The 19,989-nt window shown below is 45.5% G+C and overlaps 1 protein-coding gene across 2 annotated transcripts in view; it reads left to right on the top strand.

Moving 5' to 3' along the window:
• The window catches only part of RFWD3 (ring finger and WD repeat domain 3), a 265,518-nt gene that overhangs the window by 220,282 nt on the left and 25,247 nt on the right, over positions 1-19,989 (top strand). For both annotated transcript variants that reach the window (XM_069217624.1, XM_069217623.1), the window contains exon 12: positions 13,555-13,772. In XM_069217624.1, coding sequence (XP_069073725.1) covers positions 13,555-13,772 — 218 coding nt within the window. The remainder of the gene's footprint in view (positions 1-13,554; positions 13,773-19,989) is intronic.

Genomic DNA, 19,989 nt, shown 5'->3' with positions numbered 1-19,989 from the left:
CAGAGAAGAACCATAAACACGTCAAAATTGAGGGGGAACCAAAGTGGGTCCAAAAGGGCAGTTTGGGGAAAAACATTTTAAGGCTGACAAGTGCAGCAGAAATTTTTTCGGTATAGATGCGACAATGCTTGGTGGTAGGAATGTTGTGGATTCCTGCAGATTCCGGAAGATTCCATCACAAAAATGTGGGAAAAATTTGTGCTTTCCAGCAAAGTTGCAGGTTTGCAGGGCATTGTGGGTAAGGAAATGGTGTGGGTGCATGTGATGCACACCACCCTGGAATCAACTAGATGTTTGGTTTTCAGATGTGTCTAGGTCTTGTGGATTTTTCTACATGGCAGCATCCCAAAGTAAAAACAAAACAAAAAGTGCAGCCCTCACCATTCCAAGTGGGACGATTTTGAGAGTTACCAAGCTCTCATGGCCCAAATGTAAAACAAAATTAATCAAATGTCTGCTTGCTTGCCATGGAAAAAGGTGTTTTAGTGTGCTGGGGAGAGCTGAAAGACTGTTAGCCCCTTCAATTTGGGTGGGGGCATAACCAGGCCCATACTGGTTGGTACGGGTGGGGGCATAACCAGGCCCATACTGGTTGGTAACCACCACCCCACTATTTTCTTTTCTTTTTTTTTTATTCCCTGGCATCTAGTAGACTTTCTGTTCCCCCGGGGTGTGGATCGGGGGTAATTGCCCAATCTGCCCAACTTTGGCCCCATTTATTTGGGGTGGGGGTAGGGCCATACTCCCAGCCTCTTATTTTGGAAAAAAAAAAATCTTCCCTTGTCTCTGGTGGGCTTTCTGCCCCCCCCACCCCCTGGGGGCAGATGGGCCTTCAAAAAATAGGCCATTCTGCCCCCAAGGGGGGCAGGTATGGCCAACAGTAATGTGCCCCCATGGGGAGCGACCCTTGCCCAAGGGGCTGCTTCCCTTATGCGCAAGTATGAAAAAAATCATAATAATCCCTGGTGTCCTGTGGTTTCTCTCCCGCCCCCCCCATCCCCCCGGGTTGGGGGGCGGGGGCCGAAATGGCCTAATAATAATATGCCCTCCCCACCACCCGGAAGCGACCCTTGTCCAATTGATCGCTCCCCAAACATAATTTTTTTTTAAAAAATTATCCCTGGTGTCTAGTGGATTTCTGCCCACCCGGGGGCAGATGGGCCTAATGATATTAGCCCGAAATAATTTGCCCAGGGGGCCACTCCCCTTATTTCAAATAGCAAAACAAAAAAAATTACCTGGTGTCTAGGGCAGCAGAAATGCTCAGAGACATGAAAGGAGAGGAAAGCCTTTCCTCTCCTTTCATGCCTCTCTGCCCCCTCCACGTGATTGGAGGAGAAATGCTTTGACATTTCTCCTTCGATCGGCTCTGGATGCTCAGCTTTCAGCGCCAGGGGGAAGGCCTCTGAGGTCAGCGTGCAAAAGTGCGATGATGTCATCAGACACCATGGGGGGGGGGGGGGGCAGGGGTGGAAGGGGAAGCGATTCCCCTTCCATCTCTGCCCAGGGGAAGGGGTGCTCGGCCATCTGGGGGCCCATAGCAGGACGAGCTGGCGAGACCAGCTCGTCCGGGGCACCCTAGGGGGTTAAAAGCTATTAAATTATTTTATTTTATTGCTCAAAACAAAGTTCTAAGGGGGATTACAATTGTAAAAGTGAAGTAGTGTAGTAGTAGTTGATCCATTATTGCTGTTCATGACCTCATATGGCCTACCAGGGGTGATTTCTTAATAAGGCATTCCATAGCCTAGTGTTTTATATATCTATTAGTAGAATTCTGTCTGTTCTAATTATGAATGGCTTACTTTTAGCATGTTTTTTTTTGTAATATTAGTTCAGAAAGTATAGGTAAAACAATAGTTTAAAAAAATTGTAGTGAGTGCAATCCATAGTATCGCTTATTTACAGTGAAGTACTGTGCAGTTCTATTTTTTTTCTACAATCTATATGGTTGTTTTCCCCCACTGTTCAAGGATTATTCTTTATACAGTACATCCTTTATGGTGTATAAGTATAGAACCTGAGAATAGTTAAAAAAAAAAAAAAAAAAAATAAAAAAAAAAAAATGAAATGCCTTCATTTAATGTACAACAGCATTGCAGCATAACAAATGTGTAGTGTGTTTATAATATGAACTTTTGTAGTACAAAAATTCAAATTTTGTTGTGTAAATTTATAAAATGTAAAATTAGGCTAATTTTTTCTTTTTGCTTTTTATACAGATCAGGGGGACAATCTGTTAGAGTAATGTACTTCACTAATTAGCTCTTTCAGTTTTGTTCTAGAACATTACATTCTTAAAGTACACATACTGATACAGCCAGTAACGCATTCAGCCACGTATTGATACAGGGTGTGAAAAGCCCAGGTGCGTACTGATACAGCTTCTTCATCACCCGGGCATACAATCATACACCTACTGACACACCCAGGCACACACCACTACAGTCTGGCACACATCACTGCAGTCTGGCACACACCAGTGCAGTAGGACACACCCATGCACACACTGACTCAACCAGGCACCCATTCATACAAGCATCGACGCACCCTGCCATACACTCTTACACTCAGTGACACACCCAGACACACACACGACCAACTAAACACTAATGCAGCTACTAATACACCCAGGCACACTCCAGTACATGCACTGACACACACCTATACAGGCACACACTGAAACATCCTACGACTTCCTTAGGAACACACTGATCGAGACACTGACACACCCAGCCAAACACTAATGCAGCCACTGACACACCCAGGCACACACCAATACAGACACTGTCACACTCCGATACACCCACTGACACACCCGGCCAGGCACTAATGCAATCACTGACACACCCAGGCACAGACTCATACACCTACTGACAGCCAGGCACACATCAATACGGACACATCTAGGCACAAATTTACACAGTCTGTGACAAATCTAGGCACACACTAATAGAGACACAGTCGCACATCGATACAGGCACTGACATGCCCATACATCCACTGACACTCCAAGGCACACGCAATTCACACACTGACGTACACTGCCAGACACTAATGCAGCCACTGGCACACCCAGGCATGCACTCATTCACCCACTGGCACACCCAGGCACACACTCATACACCCACTGGCACACCCAGGCACACACTCATACACCCACTGGCACACCCAGGCACACACTCATACACCCACTGGCACACCCAGGCACACTGATACAACCACTGATATACCCAGACACACACCAGTACAAAGACTGATACACCCAGGCACACACAGATACAACCTATGACACACCCAGGCACACACAGATATAGACACTGACACACCTAGGTACGCACTAATACAGGCACTCACACACTCACACCCAGCCAAACAATGATAAATCCACCGACAGACCTACCACAGACCCAGACTTACAGAAGCACTCATACATTCATTTCCATTTAAGTATTACAGATTACATTGCAAAATGTTTGCAACCGTCTTATTTAGCACTTTACAAGTTCATTTTCCTTGGTGAATATGAAAGTAGTCACATGTACTATTCTAATTTCATTTATGTGGGGTGTATTACATATGCACATACAAACAATCACAAATACTTAGAATAATGTACAGAAACATAAAACATGTAGTTAGCTTTTTCTTTGACCAGATGGAATGGTTTTAAAAAGAAACTTTTCTAGAATTGATTGTCTAACAGTTTATTATTTTGTTTAAATTTTTTTTGGAACAAAAAGTAAATGTATAGTTAAAGGGATAAGGACAGGGAATTGCAAGTAAGCAACTGCCTTCAGTGTTGAGAAAATATTAAGTTGTAACTCAAACCCAAAAAAAGAAACAATCCTTCACTGCATCCAGGCATGCACCTACAGAAGACATCTTTATAGCGATGGGCATGTGGCATTTGCCACGGTGAAGAACCATCTCACTTAATCCTTGTCAGACAGCTGGAATAGTAATCACTGTAACTGAGGATGGTTGTCCCAAGGGTGCTGTAGAGGTTGATACCTGCTGCACCTGCTTTCTTCCACATCATCTGGCTATAGACCAATTAATGAATGGTTTTCGAGTATTTCCATGTGTAACTGGTGCAATGGGAAGAATTGATTACAGTCCCCCGCCCCCCCCCTCCCCCCCCAGCCAGAATAATTGTTTGCAGCAAATATTGCACTGCACATCCTTCTTTTCCTTTTAAGGTATGCTTAAATCCTTCCAGACATCACATTCATTTTTTGGAGGTGTTGTATTTTCCTTCTTATACACGCAGGCTCTGGATATCCTTCCTGCACGGAAGATGAAGCTGCAGCCATTTTAACTTTTTTTCTACAAAAGTGGACATAAAGCAGAGCACCACTGGTTCTCTAGCCTCTCTCTACAGAGCTGAAAGGAGAACTAACTGATTTAGCGTGTGGTTTTACGTGTACATGGGTGGGGTCCTGATGTACTCAATGAAGAGGCAAGGTTTGGGTGTGTGTAAGGAAATGCCTCCTTGGCATGGTTGCCCCCTGACTTTTTGCCTTTGCTGATGCTATGTTTACAATTGAAAGTGTGCTGAGGCCTGCTAACCAGGCCCCAGCACCAGTGTTCTTTCCCTAACCTGTACTTTTGTATCCACAATTGGCAGACCCTGGCATCCAGATAAGTCCCTTGTAACTGGTACTTCTAGTACCAAGGGCCCTGATGCCAAGGAAGGTCTCTAAGGGCTGCAGCATGTCTTATGCCACCCTGGAGACCTCTCACTCAGCACAGACACACTGCTTGCCAGCTTGTGTGTGCTAGTGAGGACAAAACGAGTAAGTCGACATGGCACTCCCCTCAGGGTGCCATGCCAGCCTCTCACTGCCTATGCAGTATAGGTAAGACACCCCTCTAGCAGGCCTTACAGCCCTAAGGCAGGGTGCACTATACCATAGGTGAGGGTACCAGTGCATGAGCACTGTACCCCTACAGTGTCTAAGCAAAACCTTAGACATTGTAAGTGCAGGGTAGCCATAAGAGTATATGGTCTGGGAGTCTGTCGAACACGAACTCCACAGCACCATAATGGCTACACTGAAAACTGGGAAGTTTGGTATCAAACTTCTCAGCACAATAAATGCACACTGATGCCAGTGTACATTTTATTGCAAAATACACCTCAGAGGGCACCTTAGAGGTGCCCCCTGAAACTTAACCGACTGTCTGTGTAGGCTGACTAGTTCCAGCAGCCTGCCACACTAGAGACATGTTGCTGGCCCCATGGGGAGAGTGCCTTTGTCACTCTGAGGCCAGTAACAAAGCCTGCACTGGGTGGAGATGCTAACACCTCCCCCAGGCAGGAGCTGTAACACCTGGCGGTGAGCCTCAAAGGCTCACCCCTTTGTCACAGCCCAGCAGGGCACTCCAGCTTAGTGGAGTTGCCCGCCCCCTCCGGCCACGGCCCCCACTTTTGGCGGCAAGGCTGGAGGGAACAAAGAAAGCAACAAGGAGGAGTCACTGGCCAGTCAGGACAGCCCCTAAGGTGTCCTGAGCTGAGGTGACTCTAACTTTTAGAAATCCTCCATCTTGCAGATGGAGGATTCCCCCAATAGGGTTAGGATTGTGACCCCCTCCCCTTGGGAGGAGGCACAAAGAGGGTGTACCCACCCTCAGGGCTAGTAGCCATTGGCTACTAACCCCCCAGACCTAAACACGCCCTTAAATTTAGTATTTAAGGGCTACCCTGAACCCTAGAAAATTAGATTCCTGCAACAACAAGAAGAAGGACTGCCCAGCTGAAAACCCCTGCAGAGGAAGACCAGAAGACAACAACTGCCTTGGCTCCAGAAACTCACCGGCCTGTCTCCTGCCTTCCAAAGAACTCTGCTCCAGCGACGCCTTCCAAAGGGACCAGCGACCTCTGACTCCTCTGAGGACTGCCCTGCTTCGACGACGATAAGAAACTCCCGAGGACAGCGGACCTGCTCCAAAAAGACTGCAACTTTGTTTCAAGGAGCAGCTTTAAAGACCCCTGCAACTCCCCGCAAGAAGCGTGAGACTTGCAACACTGCACCCGGCGACCCCGACTCGGCTGGTGGAGAACCAACACCTCAGGGAGGACCCCCGGACTACTCTACGACTGTGAGTACCAAAACCTGTCCCCCCCTGAGCCCCCACAGCGCCGCCTGCAGAGGGAATCCCGAGGCTTCCCCTGACCGCGACTCTCTGAAACCTAAGTCCCGACGCCTGGAAAAGACCCTGCACCCGCAGCCCCCAGGACCTGAAGGACCGGACTTTCACTGCAGAAGTGACCCCCAGGAGCCCCTGTCCCTTGTCCAAGTGGAGGTTTCCCCGAGGAAGCCCCCCCTTGCCTGCCTGCAGCGCTAAAGAGATCCCTTGATCTCTCATTGACTAACATTGCGAACCCGACGCTTGTTTCTACACTGCACCCGGCCGCCCCCGCGCTGCTGAGGGTGAAATTTCTGTGTGGGCTTGTGTCCCCCCCGGTGCCCTACAAAACCCCCCTGGTCTGCCCTCCGAAGACGCGGGTACTTACCTGCAAGCAGACCGGAACCGGGGCACCCCCTTCTCTCCATTCTAGCCTATGCGTTTTGGGCACCACTTTGAACTCTGCACCTGACCGGCCCTGAGCTGCTGGTGTGATAACTTTGGGGTTGCTCTGAACCCCCAACGGTGGGCTACCTTGGACCAAGAACTGAACCCTGTAAGTGTCTTACTTACCTGGTAAAACTAACAAAAACTTACCTCCCCCAGGAACTGTGAAAATTGCAGTGTCCACTTTTAAAGTAGCTATTTGTGAATAACTTGAAAAGTATACATGCAATTGAAATGATTCAAAGTTCCTAATGTACTTACCTGCAATACCTTTCAAACAAGATATTACATGTCAAATTTGAACCTGTGGTTCTTAAAATAAACTAAGAAAAGATATTTTTCTATAACAAAACCTATTGGCTGGATTTGTCTCTGAGTGTGTGTACCTCATTTATTGTCTATGTGTATGTACAACAAATGCTTAACACTACTCCTTGGATAAGCCTACTGCTCGACCACACTACCACAAAATAGAGCATTAGTATTATCTATTTTTACCACTATTTTACCTCTAAGGGGAACCCTTGGACTCTGTGCATGCTATTCCTTACTTTGAAATAGCACATACAGAGCCAACTTCCTACAGTGTGTCATTGAGCGAATTCGCAGATCCAGTCCGTAGATTTGCAGATTTGCGAAACTCGTAAAAATAAGTAACTTACTATCTTGAACAGCAGATATAGGGTGCCATATATATAAATATAAATGCTTACACTGATGTAATTAATGCAAATATAGGGAGGTATACATTTAAAATATTTTTTTACAATTTGACAAATCCAAATTTGCAGATTGGTTCTGATCACGTGATTAGAATTAGAAACCATGGAGTACTTGTAGTCCCGTCTTTGTTTTCGGACCCTCAGAGGATTAAAAAAATATTTAGAAAATAAAAAATTAAACTTGTTCTATTTTATATACAAAAACATATATTTTATATTAAATGCATTTGTGATTTTTACCTGCCTTGGAATGCGACTCCAACTCCCATCATTCTTAGCGGCGGTGGAGGCCCCTCGAACCAGCTGAGCGCCCGGAGGCGCTTCATTTGGGACTCTCTTGCCCGAGGTGCAGGACATGCTGTCTTGTACCTGGGGTGGAGTGGGACACCAACTCCCATCATCCCTAGCGGCAGAGGAGACTGCCCGAACTAGCTCAGCACCTGGAGGCGTTATATTTTGGACGCTCTTGCCCAGCGGTGCAGGGTGGCTGCCTTGAACCTGGGGTGGAGTGGGACTCCAACTTCCCATCATCCCTAGCGATGGTGGCTGCTTGAACCAGCTGAGCACCTGGAGGCACTATATTTGGGATGCTCTTGCCCTGCGGCGTGGGATGCGTGCCCAGGCGCAGGCCGTGGCCGAACAAGGCTGAGTTGGGCCCTCCCTTTTGGTTTTGCCATGCAGCAGCGACTCAGAACTCCTGGGCTGGTTTTGAGCTCCTGGAAGCAGTGAATCCACCCGGTTTACTTTGATCTTAACTGCAGCCTCCCTTGTGCTATGTTTTGCTGTTTACCTTCATCTTTTGCTGTCTGTTTCTGTTCTGATCTGGCCGTGGCCATTTAGATACTTTTCTGTCAGACTGTCCATGGGTAAGAGAAAGGCACCATTAAATGGGGAGAATAGAAGAAAGTTACCTGTTAAATCTTGCTCAAGCCTCTTGAATTATATCACTTGTGCAATGGGGGCACTGGAAAAGCAAATTTCTAATGTAGAAGGATCTCTTTCGGGGTGTCAGGGAGGGGTGACGGACAATCCCTCAGACCCAGGTGCCTTCCAGCGCCCTAATTCTCATGGTTGTTTAACAACCACGGTTCATACATCTTTGAACGGCTGTGTATAAGATGTATCAGACTATACAACTACGTATGATTCTGATAGGCAACCTCCCCCTAAGCGTCCAAGGAATCCTGTGGCTTGTTTCCCTTCTGTTAACCATGAGTCTGAGTTAGCCACGCAGTCACAGGCTGTCTTGAGCCCAGCTACAGTAAAGTCAGGACTAAGAAGGCACCTGCAAAATCCCTTAGCGAGGTTTCTCCAGATATTAACTCAGTGATTTTGGCGTTACAATCCTTGGATTCTACTGTAAGATCTGAAATGAGGGCTTTGCTTACGAGAATGGATGAGGTAGAGAGATCGGTTTCTGCGTTTCTGGAAAATTTCAAAGGGGAGGACTGACTTATCCAACCCTCTGTAGCTCGTGACATAGATATTACAGCAGGAAGACATTTTTTACCCCAGCCAGGAGACAAACGCCCAGAGGAGGTCAATAATTCTGGATCCATTACAATAATTCCCCGAAATGCCATCAGTGCAACACAAGGCGATATTAGAACTTTGGAGAGCAATATGATTCTACATAGGGGAAACAAGTATACAGGCAATGGAATTTCTTGCCCCACAGCTCCTCCTGCCTTAGTGAATGGTCACCCGACAAGTAAGATCGCATTGTCTCCATGTCCCCACCTTACAATCTAGCAGTCCGGAATCTTGGGACTCACTAAGAAATAAGTCTCTGCATTGGGTAAGGAAACATACAAGCTTAAGTGTTGTTTTCAGATTTCAAGATGGTCAGAAGAGTTAAATGGTTGGGATAAGGGAGGAAAAATATGGAGGGGGACTGTGTTTTTGTTTTTTAAATCCCCACGTCTGGTTGAAACGGTTTTATCGTTAAACGTCCCTAGATTATTGGATAACCATATTATGGCACTTCCCCTAGGTTTCTTTCATCAGCCCTTTATGCTGTGGGGATTCTCAGGGGTGAAGAATATTCCGAATTCAAGTTTTACACGGTCCTATGTTTACAATCACCACAATGAATCGATTCAGCTGTTTGGCTCCTACTGACAGTGTTGACTGACTGTATTTTAACTTGGTCTCGGGATTCCAGGAGTCTGTCAGATCTGTCTCGAGTCCTTTTACAGGGGCCGTATGCAATTTGCATATAAACTTTCAATTATGTAGCACAGAATCTGTCCCATCACTCAAAATGGGAACATCTAATTCCTCAGTTAGCTGGAATGCCCTCAAAATTTGTAAAGGTTCCAGGAGGTTTAAGATCGCTTTTGGGAACATAGCTGGCATAAAAAGCAAACTACATATTACTGAACTGTTGGAGAGTACCCCCTTTCTGGCATAGTTACCCCCACTTTTTGCCTGTTGTCTGTGTGTTTTACTGTGTTCACTAGGATCCCAGTGACTGCTCTCTCCCTTTAAATTTGGTTGCTTGGACCCCACACCCCACATTTGGCATACTGGTACCCCCTTGTAAGTCCCTACTATATGGCACCCAGGACATTGGGGCACCAGGGGCTGCAGCATGTATTATGCCACCCATGGGGAGCCCTGGCAAAGTGTATCTGCAGGCCTGCCATTGCAGCCTTCATGAAAGGGTGCATGCACCCTTTTCACGATAGGACAATGCATCAGGTCACTGTAAGTCACCCCTATGGTAGGCCCAGAGGGCAGGGTGCAGGTACCTGTGTGTGAGGGCACCCCTGCATGAGCAGAGGTGCCCCCACGAACTCCATCTCCAGTTTCATGAACTTCGTGAGTTTGGAGATGCCATTTTACGCGTGTACTGAACATATAGGTCACTACCTATGTCCAGCTACATAATGCTAACTCCAAACCTAGGCATGTTTGGTATCAAACATGTCGGAATTTTGTACCCCAATACTGTTGTCAGTATTGCAAGTATTATACCGTGCACGCTGGGGGCTCCTTAGAGGACCCCCAGCATTCGTCCTACCAGCCTTCTGGGGTTTTCTGGGCAGCCCAAGCTGCTGCCACTCCTCAGACAGGTTTCTGCCCTCCTGCTGCTTGATCAGCTCAAGCCCAGGAAGGCAGAACAAAGGATTTTCTTTGGGTGTGGGGGGTAATATCCTTGCCCATTGGAAATAGGTGTTGCATGGCTTGAGAGGGGTAGCCTCCACAAGCCACTGGTATGCTTTGAAGGGCACATTTAATGCCCTCCTTGCATAAACCAGTCTGCACTGGGCTCAGGGATTTTGAGTCCCTGCTGTGGTGCAAAACTGGACAATGGAAAGGGGAGTGGCCACTCCCCTGTCCACCACCGCATCCGGGGTGGTGCCCAGAGCTCCTCCAGAGGCTCCCTTGATTCTGCCATCTTGAATCCAAGGTGGGCAGAGGCCTCTGGAAGCATGTGAGTGGCCAGGCCAGGCAGGTGACGTCAGAGCCCCCTCCTGATAGGTGGTCACCTTGCTAGGTGACCAATCTCCCTTTCTGGGCTATTTAGGGTCTCACTCTTGGGTGGGTCCTCAGATTCGGCTTACAAGATTTCAGCAGGACTCCTCTGCAACCTCTACTTCAACTTCTGGCACTGGAACTGCAGCTGAACCCTCCAGGAACCGTTAGTCTGCATCCACGATGAAGTCTTTGCTTGCAACATTGTTTCCATGGCTTCTTCCAGCTTCTGCAACATTTCTGCGGCTGTGCATCCTCTGAAGACGCAAGTCTTCAGTCTGCACAAGAAGGAAGAAGGAATCTCCCTTGGAGTGAAGAAGTCACTCCTGTATCTGCAGGCAGCAACGACAACCGGCTGCGTGGATCTCCATTCATCCTGAGCTGCGTGGATCCTGCATCATGAGGCGGTCTGGAGTAGTCCTCTTGAACCTCTCTGACCTCTCTGCCAGCTGTCCATCTTTGGTAGAGGTAAGCCCTTGCCTTCCCAGGCAGAACAGTACCCAGTGCACTGCATCTCTTGCAGCTACCAAGGCTTGTTAGCATCTCTTCCAAGGGATCTTTAGGCTCCATGTAGCCCCAGCCCTCAGCACTTTTCTCTGCAACGCTCTGCGTGCTTCTCCTGCGGCGTGGGACCCTTCTCCAGTTGTGCTGCGTGAGCTCCTCTGCGACTCCTGGTTCCCTGTCCAGTGGATCTCCCGTGGAGGCTTCCTTTTCTTCTGTGGACACCCTGCCTTGTGGAGGGTCCCCCCAGTCACCCCCCTCCCCCTTCAGGGCAGCATTGCTGATCGACTTCGTCCTACTGTCAACCAACTCCTGCAACCACAGACTGGTGGGTAGTGGCTCCTGCCACTACTGGACAGTCTTGCGACTTCTGGACTTGGTCCCCTTCTTCCACAGCTCTTCCTCTTCAGGAATCCATTGCTGGTTTCTTGCAGTCTTGTCTTGGTGTTGCATTATCTTCTTTTTAGTTCTTTTGGGTGGTTTGGGGAAAATCCAGTAACTTACTCCTTTCTTTCTGGTCTCTGGGGGGCACTGTGATACTTACCTTTGGGGTTTCCTAGTTCCCCCAGCTGCCCTCTACACATTACACTTACCTAGGTGGGAGTCCTGCATTCGCATTCCATTTTTTCAGTATATGGTTTGGGCTTCCCCTAATGTCACTAATGTCTGTTGCTATTGGACTGTTTTCTACTGCTTTTTATGCCTATTTATGATTACACAGTACATATCTAGCGTGTTAATTATCTCCTTTTGGAGGGTTTCCTCTCCATTACTTTTTGGTAATTGTATCACTAAAATAAAGTACCTTTATTTTTGTAAAACTGAGTGTTTTCTTTCATGTTTGTAAGTGCTGTGTTGACTACAGTGGTTTTGCATGAGCTTTGCATGTCTTCTAGATAAGTCTTGGCTGCTCATCCACAGCTACCTCTTGAGAGCCTGGCTTCTAGACACTGCCTACACTACACTAATAAGGGATACCTGGACCTGGTATAAGGTGTAAGTACCTTAGGTGTGGAGTGAAGTGGCCATAAAGAGCTTAGACTGTCACAGAGCATTACCCCACACACACATCAGCAGGGGATATGTGTTAGTGCAGGGCCTAGCATAATGTTAAATAGTACACCCGGTTTAAAAACAGGATCATAGTTCAGATGACATGTTATAAATAGTATCACTCTTTAGTAGTACAGCTTGAGTATTAATTTAACTTTTGCAGTAGGTTAATATGTCTTTAATTCTCAAACATTTACGAAACACACTCACTGGATGATGTCATCAGTGATGTAATTGGAGATGTCATTAGTGATATCGCTGACTATGTCATGAGTGATGTAATGTGTGAGGTCATAAGCAGTACATGGCGGGGGCTAAGTTATAGTTAGCTGTGGTACCTAGAACTGCTGAATTTCTATGATTTTGTATGGGTAAAACATCAACCTAACTAACACTCCTGGAACCTTTGTTTTTTTTTCAGTGTGTGTGTGTGTGTATATATATGTATATATAACGGCTGAGGGACTGTGATTGAACTGTTTCTTTGACTCTGGCGGCTCAGTACATTTAGTGCTGAGGAAACGTACATGGGTGTTGTCACCTTTGCATAATAAGATATACACTTTAATTGTGCTGAATTTCCTGAAGTGTAAATATTTTTACTTTGAATATTGTGCTTGTTGACTCCCTGTCTCCTCCCTTCTGTTGGCCATTTCATCACACTGGCATATGGTGATGTTGCACTGCTTCTTGAAAGTATGTCTAGTTGTATGAGTATACAGCAAGTTGTTGGGTAAAATCCATGTTACACTGCTATTACTTTGGGCATTTCTGTCCAGTGAGAAATTAAATTATAAAGTGATGTAAGTATCTAGACAACAAAAACGGGGATTACAGATCTAAGCTGCTATAAGCTGTTGACATCTACCACTAGAAGTGCAAAAGGCTATTATGGTTGTCAGTGACTGGAGCCAGATCAGGATACCTATATTGCTTAAACGTACCATTGTGATGTTGGGCAACTCTTTAACGCAGTGTCTTGTTCCTCAGTTGGATAACTTTGCAGACATTCAGACACCTTTAAAGTGACCGTAATAAGCCCTACATAAAATAACTAAATTTGTACTGATTCCAGATTTCCCCTTGCATCTGCTAGGCAATCCCTCCCTTGTTTGTTAGTATGCATTACTGATTGTTCTTACTGAGTATCATTGTCACCAACGGCTATTAATGTCTGCACAATCATATTTCTCTCGCTTTATTTCTTGTCTTTTTGCAGGCAAGTCTCACTCATCTGTCCGTTGTGTTATGATGGAGCTGACCACTAGCCGTTTGGTGGGTTCAGATGAGGATGTGACGTGTTCCTGTTACCCAGTGCAGACTTTCACTGCTGGACCTACCTGCAAACTTCTCACAAAGAATGCAATTTTTGAGAGCCCCAGCAAGGACGGCAGCATCCTGGTATGTGCAGGAGATGAAGCTACTAATTCTGCCATGGTAAGATCTAAATGTAGACACCCCTCTTTCGGAAGTCAAACTTTTAGGCTGTTTGTTCACTGCTTAACTTTAGACTATTAACTAAGCGATCAGTTGTCAGAAACAGCTGGTGTCATGAAATTACAATGGCATACAGCAGACTGTCCTCCACGATCTACTTCACCATTCCAGAAGGATAATGGATTCAGTCACTTATTCCTCACACAGAACATGTGCAGTTTGTGTAGCAGCAAAGAAAGCCTAGCTCGCAAACCCATAACTAGTAGAGCACATGTAATAACACTATATACTTCCTCACAAACATACATCAGCATCCCATGAGCAGGAGGAGTGCTAGTACCTCTCATGTGCAGAGGAGGCACAACACTAATGGCAGCAGTAAACTATTTCTTGCAGATAGAATTTGTGCTGCAACAACAGTGCAATCTTCAGAGTGTGGGTGTGCGTATGTTTCAATGACTGGCATGAGGGATTGATGTGGGAGTGGAGTTGGAGAAGTGAGGTTAGGAGATATCAACAGTGTGGGAATGATAGAAGGCTGAGTAAACAAAAAAGTGTGAGACCTGGGGGTAAAGAAATAGGGGCTTATGGGACCAAACAGAGGTATACTTGGAAATGTGTGATGTAAGTCAAAGGAGACTGTATAAAGAGAATTGAAAACTAGAAACAGTAGGGTGAGGTAAATATACAGATGAAAAGAAAAGGGTCAGGATTGAGGAGCCAAGCAAGCAAACATCAAAAAGAGGAGCAGTAAGAAAACAAAGATATCACTTGAAAGCGTGTGGATCAGTGACTGAATCACTAAGGGGAATGGAAGAAGTGATGGATGATGGGAGAGGACATAGTGAGCTTTAATCCATATTCGGTCAATTATAACTCTGGGTTCAGGAGTTTAAACCAGTGAGTCCTTCCCATGATTCTGTATAACCATGGGTCAAGCCACTGTGAGGTGCCTGCAGGAGCTCAGGTGTTCTTACAGCATTCTTTACAATATTAAGACACCATTTGTACATTATTGGGGACATTGTATGTGGGTTTCAGTTAATGAGGCACTTGGGGAGAAAGCAGGGGTAAGGGCTTCGTGAGGCATTGGCCTGTAAAAAAAAAAAAAACACATATGAAAAGGCATATTGTAATAAAGATTTTCAAAAACTCACCAAACTAATGATTAAATAGTTTTGTAGTAAATTGTGTAATATGCACATGAATTTTTCTAAAACACCCAATTATTTCAAATTTTCTGTTTGTTTTCTCAAGTAATTTTCTTAGTGCTAGGCTTTTCCCATCAAACTCCACTATCATACCCCACAGAATTATTTGTCTCTTTTCACTAGGCAAGGAAAAAGCAATTGGGACAAAAGAGCCCATCAAAGTAAGGAAATATGCAAGCGTTGACCTAAAGGGCAAAATCAGTGTGCCAATATAGAGAGACTAATGGGTGAAGTAAAGTAGCATTGTACAGAAAAAGTCACAAAAAAGGTAAAATGCAGACAAGGGAGAGTTAAAGCCAAACAGACTTTTGTTCCAAGGATGCTTTACCCTTAGTACTCAAATACAGTTACCTGCTTGGACTTGGTTATGAGAGGTACTGTTTCCTGCAGATTCCTCGCCTTAACAATATTCCTCCAGAGGTTTCACTGGCAGTAGATCGCTAGGTGGCACCATGCGCCTTCAGCTACAACACCTCAGTCAAACAGGACCATAATGGTATAGAATTAGTGCCCCCCGTAGCAGTGACCCAGGTCCTGTTTTCCCATCTCATAGCAGTCTAAAGCACCCTCTCTGCTTCCTCTTTTTTGGACAGTTTCTAAATCAAATGTCTCCTCTGAAGGTCTTGAGGTTTAAAGCTGGTCATAAGTACCGCAAACAGATGTCTCTAAAAGATCTACACAACCTCCTTGTGTACTATCTAGACTCCGACCAAGACTCAACAGCCTGTGACTTGTGTTCCCTGATGCACCCAAAGGCCTTCAGGGAGCAGGAGGCAAAACTGTTTGCTAAAGCCAGCAGGGACACATTAAAGCTCCCTCCCCCTCCAGGTAAGACACATGACTCTGAACAAGAGGTCTTCCAACAAAAAAACACAAATGTGCCATAGGAAGGGGAAATCTTTCTCTGACGAAAAGCTTCCTTGACCGTTTGGCAATACAGTTCTGTTCCCTGAAGGTAGGCTCTTTTTTGTCTTCGGTGCAGATTCAGATGCAGAACATAAACCAGCCGGAAATTCATGTCCCTCTGCCAACCCTATGCAGGTCGAAGTCTTCCATCTGGCATTGTTGATCTCTTTAGGACAGCTCCAGTACTATGAGGTCTCTCCTCACAGGTGTTTCTGCTCATTGAGGTTGGCAAAATCAGTTGCTCTGACATCTGCAGGGTCAACATCTCCACAAGCTCCAGTCGTAGCACATAGAAAAGCCTAGACCACGTCACCATCTCTTGTTGGTCCTGATGATGAACTTGTAGCTGTTATAGGCGCCACTCTTTAAATATGCTAAAATAGTCCATGTGGCTAAAGAGATGGTCAGGACTTGCATTAATGAGCAACCTCTTCTTAGTATCCAGAGATTTGCCCAAATGAAGGAAGAGTTCTGATCCAATTCTGAAACCATAACCATCCCTGTTGAGTATTTGCTGTATTGTTATGGATCAGTGGTTCTTAACCTGTGGTCCGACTACGCCTGGGGGTCCGCAAAGCCAACTTAATAAGTGTATATAATTAAGAAGCAAAATGTACAGTTGAAAATGAAAACAGTCTGTAAATGTGAGGTAATTTGAAAGTGGAGTATAAAAAAATAAGTTAGTATCCTCGGGTGGATTAGTGGGAGCATTGGAAGTGTATCAACAGAATGCAATGTGGATCTTGAGTAGTCTCAGTTGAGTTTAGAAGAAATTCAACCTTCCTATGAAAGTTTAGATTTTTTTTTAAGTTGTTTTCAAATTAAATACAATTGTTAATCATTTGTTTATTTGTTGGTGTTTTTTTCGAAATTGTTTTGTGGTTCCAATGATAGAAAATACGTAGGGCAGCTTCTGGTAATGACTCAGTAGAGGGTCCTCGGGTTCCAATAATGATTGTGTGGGTCAACAGAAAAAGTTTAAGAACCACTGACCTTAATGGTGATTTAGAGGCTGTCAGTTTGCCTCCTCCTTCTTAGTGATGTTTACCTTGACTTAGAAAATCCAGTGCTCTGGATAACTCACCCGAAGAGGTAACTCTTATTCTTTTGGCCCTCCCTGACTCACATTAGGCTGCAGAAGCTCTAGAACTGAACTTATACTTCTGAGAAGCCAAATCTCACATTCTGGCAGACATTTTGCAACCTTTGTCTTCGACTACAAAACTCCTGCTTCCATTTAATAAGGCAGTGCTGGAATGCCTGTAAGAAGTCCTTCTCAGCAGAGCAGCCCACAGCAACTTGCAGATGTTTTAAGCATGCCTCCATGTGATTGGAATGTCTTTTTTCACACCCATAGCTAGAGGACCAGATTTCTTCTTTAATCTGAACCCAAATGCCCTCCCTGTGGCACCTCCAGAAAGATCCCAAATGACTGACCTGCATTGGCTAGAAAGTTTTCATTTCAAGTAGTCTCAACGTGTAAGGCCATTTACACGTTTGCTGGATTGCTGTGTCTGTGCTTTGTGGGAATTTGACTAAACTGGCAATTGTAATCCTAACTAACCTATGAAGAAACCCTTTTCCCATTTGATAGGTGACAGCTTGGATGCTTTAAAGCACACCCTGAAATGTGCCTTCTATTCTCATCATGCCTGAATGCATTCCAGTAGCTTTTCAAGAGTCTGAGTCCTCTCTGGAACCCTTCAAGAAAGCATAGGTATGACACACTTGATGGGTCAGGCCTCACCAGCAAGGCAGTTCAATCAGAAGGTTCTGGGGCTTTCTTCGGTTCAACAGTCGTGGCAAAAGTAACCATCTCAACCTGTCCAGACACCTCTGTCAATGTACCACTTTTATTGTGGGATCTTGATGTGCCTTCTATGTAGCGATGCAAATGTTAAAACAATTATAATGTAATTTTTTTTACATTTTTGTGCCAGCTTTAGAGCTTTCTCCTGTTTAATCTCTACTTCTGACCCTCCCAGCTCATCCCCCTTGGCTTCATAGGGAATGTGCTTCACTGTACTAACATTTGGTGTAGGTCCCCATCCAGGCAAGGGTCTGCAAGGCCTCCTTCCTGAAAGTAGAAATTATTACAGAAGTATGTTCAGTCACTGATATTCCACTTAACAGGCCCTAAAGGGTTTCTCTATCCCCTTCTGGCTGAATGTTGTCTGACATGGCAGCTGGAGAGCAGGGCCAGCAAATCATCTGAATGGGTTTGCTCCCAGACAGAAATCTATATGCATTTTGGAATTCTTTCGATCAGAGAACATATGGCTGGGCCGGTTGATCAGGCTGTTGGTACTGTCTGGGTCAAAACCAGAAGTCCAGAGCAAAATAAATTTAGTACATTGCCGCAGTCTGAAGTGTTCTTTGGAGTCCCATCTTTGTGTGGTCCAACAAAATAGGGTCACCTCCTCTTACCCACACCCCCCCCATCCTCTGCCCGGTCCTTGTGGAGAGAAGGGGTACCTTCGCTGATCAATTAACAGGAAACATATGACCTTATTCAGAATGCAAAGCAAATCTAAGATGTAAAGTTAAAATAACAGGGCATGAACACATCTCTACGTTACCATATCTGATCACCATTATTGAAAACACTCCTCGTTGCTAAATTCTTGCAGGTGTATCAAAACTGAGCAGCTCGTTCGGTTAAAGCAGGCTAATAGCTTTTCTCAACAGTGGACCTCTCACATCTAATCAAAAACATGAAGTCCACAAAATCCCAGTGTTTTGGCACAGCTGTTTTCACCAGATGCTTACTTCCAGAGGATGAAGGGAGACTACATTGTGCGTTGTGGATGTTTGCTTTCAGATGTCGTTTAGAATGCAGGTATTCTTTTTATAGTTTGTGTCCTGTCTACAAGATGAGTAACAGCCTACAAGCAACATTCTTCCTAGTAGAGAAATAGGCCATTTTTGTGTAGGGCAATTAGTATTGATCTTTTCCAAATCTGGTATAAGTGTTGCTTGATAATTTGTCTTTATTCAGTAACCTAAAAATGTCTTGCATTGAAGAAACATGTTCTCAATATTTTCTTAAGTTAAAAAAAACAAAAAAATGCACTAATCGTAATCCACATCATTGTGTCTAAGCCGTCTGAACTACTTTACACAATTGGTCTTGCTTAAAAGCTGTAGATGATTGCATATTCTCAAGCAGGGCCACTGGTGACTCATTACTAAATATCATCTTTCCTTGTGCTAGGTGGTATTCCAGGGATATCACAAGATCATTCGTCCGTAAAAACAAAGAGAAAGATTTTGTAACCCAATGTTTTTCAGAGGTTCCTGGGAACGTTTGACCTCTTCCCAGCTCTACCCTATTGACGGTAATATAACATTTTGAAGGCCAGCCTATTATATGGTACCCAGGGCATTCGGGTACCAGGGGATCCCCATGGGTTGCAGCACTTATTCTGCCACCCATAGGGAGCCCACGCAAAAGGTTCTGCAGGCCCGCCATTGTAGTCTGCGTGAAACTGGTGCATGCACCTGCTTTCACTACAGGTCATTAAAAGTCACCCCTATGGTAGGCCCTCTTAGCCCAGAGGGCAAGATGCAGGTACCTGGGTGTGGGGTCACCCGTGCACTAGCAGTGGTGCCCCCACAAACCCCAGTTCCATTTTCCTGGACTGTGTGAGTGTGGGGAAGCCATTTCACGAGTGTACTGGACATAGGTTACTACCTATGTCCATCTACATAAAGGTAACTCCGAACCTGGGCATGTTTGGTATCAAACATGTCAGAATCATACTCCAATACTGTTGCAGGTATTGGAAGTATGATTCCATGCACTCTGGGGGCTCCTTAGAGGACCCCCAGCATTGCTACCACCAGTCTTGCAGGGTTTTCCAGGGAGCCCAAGCTGCTGCCACTCCACAGACAGGTTTCTGCCCTCCTGCTGCTTGTTCTAATCAAGCCCAGGAAGGCAGAACAAAGGATTTCCTGTGGAGAGGGAGGCAACACCCTCTCCCTTTGGAAACAGGTGTGACTGGCTTGGGAGAGGTAGCCCTTTGGAGGGCACATTTGGTGCCCTTCGTGCATAAACCAGTCCACACCAGGTAAGGGACCCCAGTCCCTGCTCTGGTGCG

The sequence above is a fragment of the Pleurodeles waltl genome, chromosome 12 (assembly GCF_031143425.1).
Source record: "Pleurodeles waltl isolate 20211129_DDA chromosome 12, aPleWal1.hap1.20221129, whole genome shotgun sequence".
NCBI classification, from domain to species: Eukaryota; Metazoa; Chordata; class Amphibia; order Caudata; family Salamandridae; genus Pleurodeles; species Pleurodeles waltl.
Note: the sequence above shows the minus strand (reverse complement) of the source record. Positions and strands in the feature narration are given on the sequence as shown.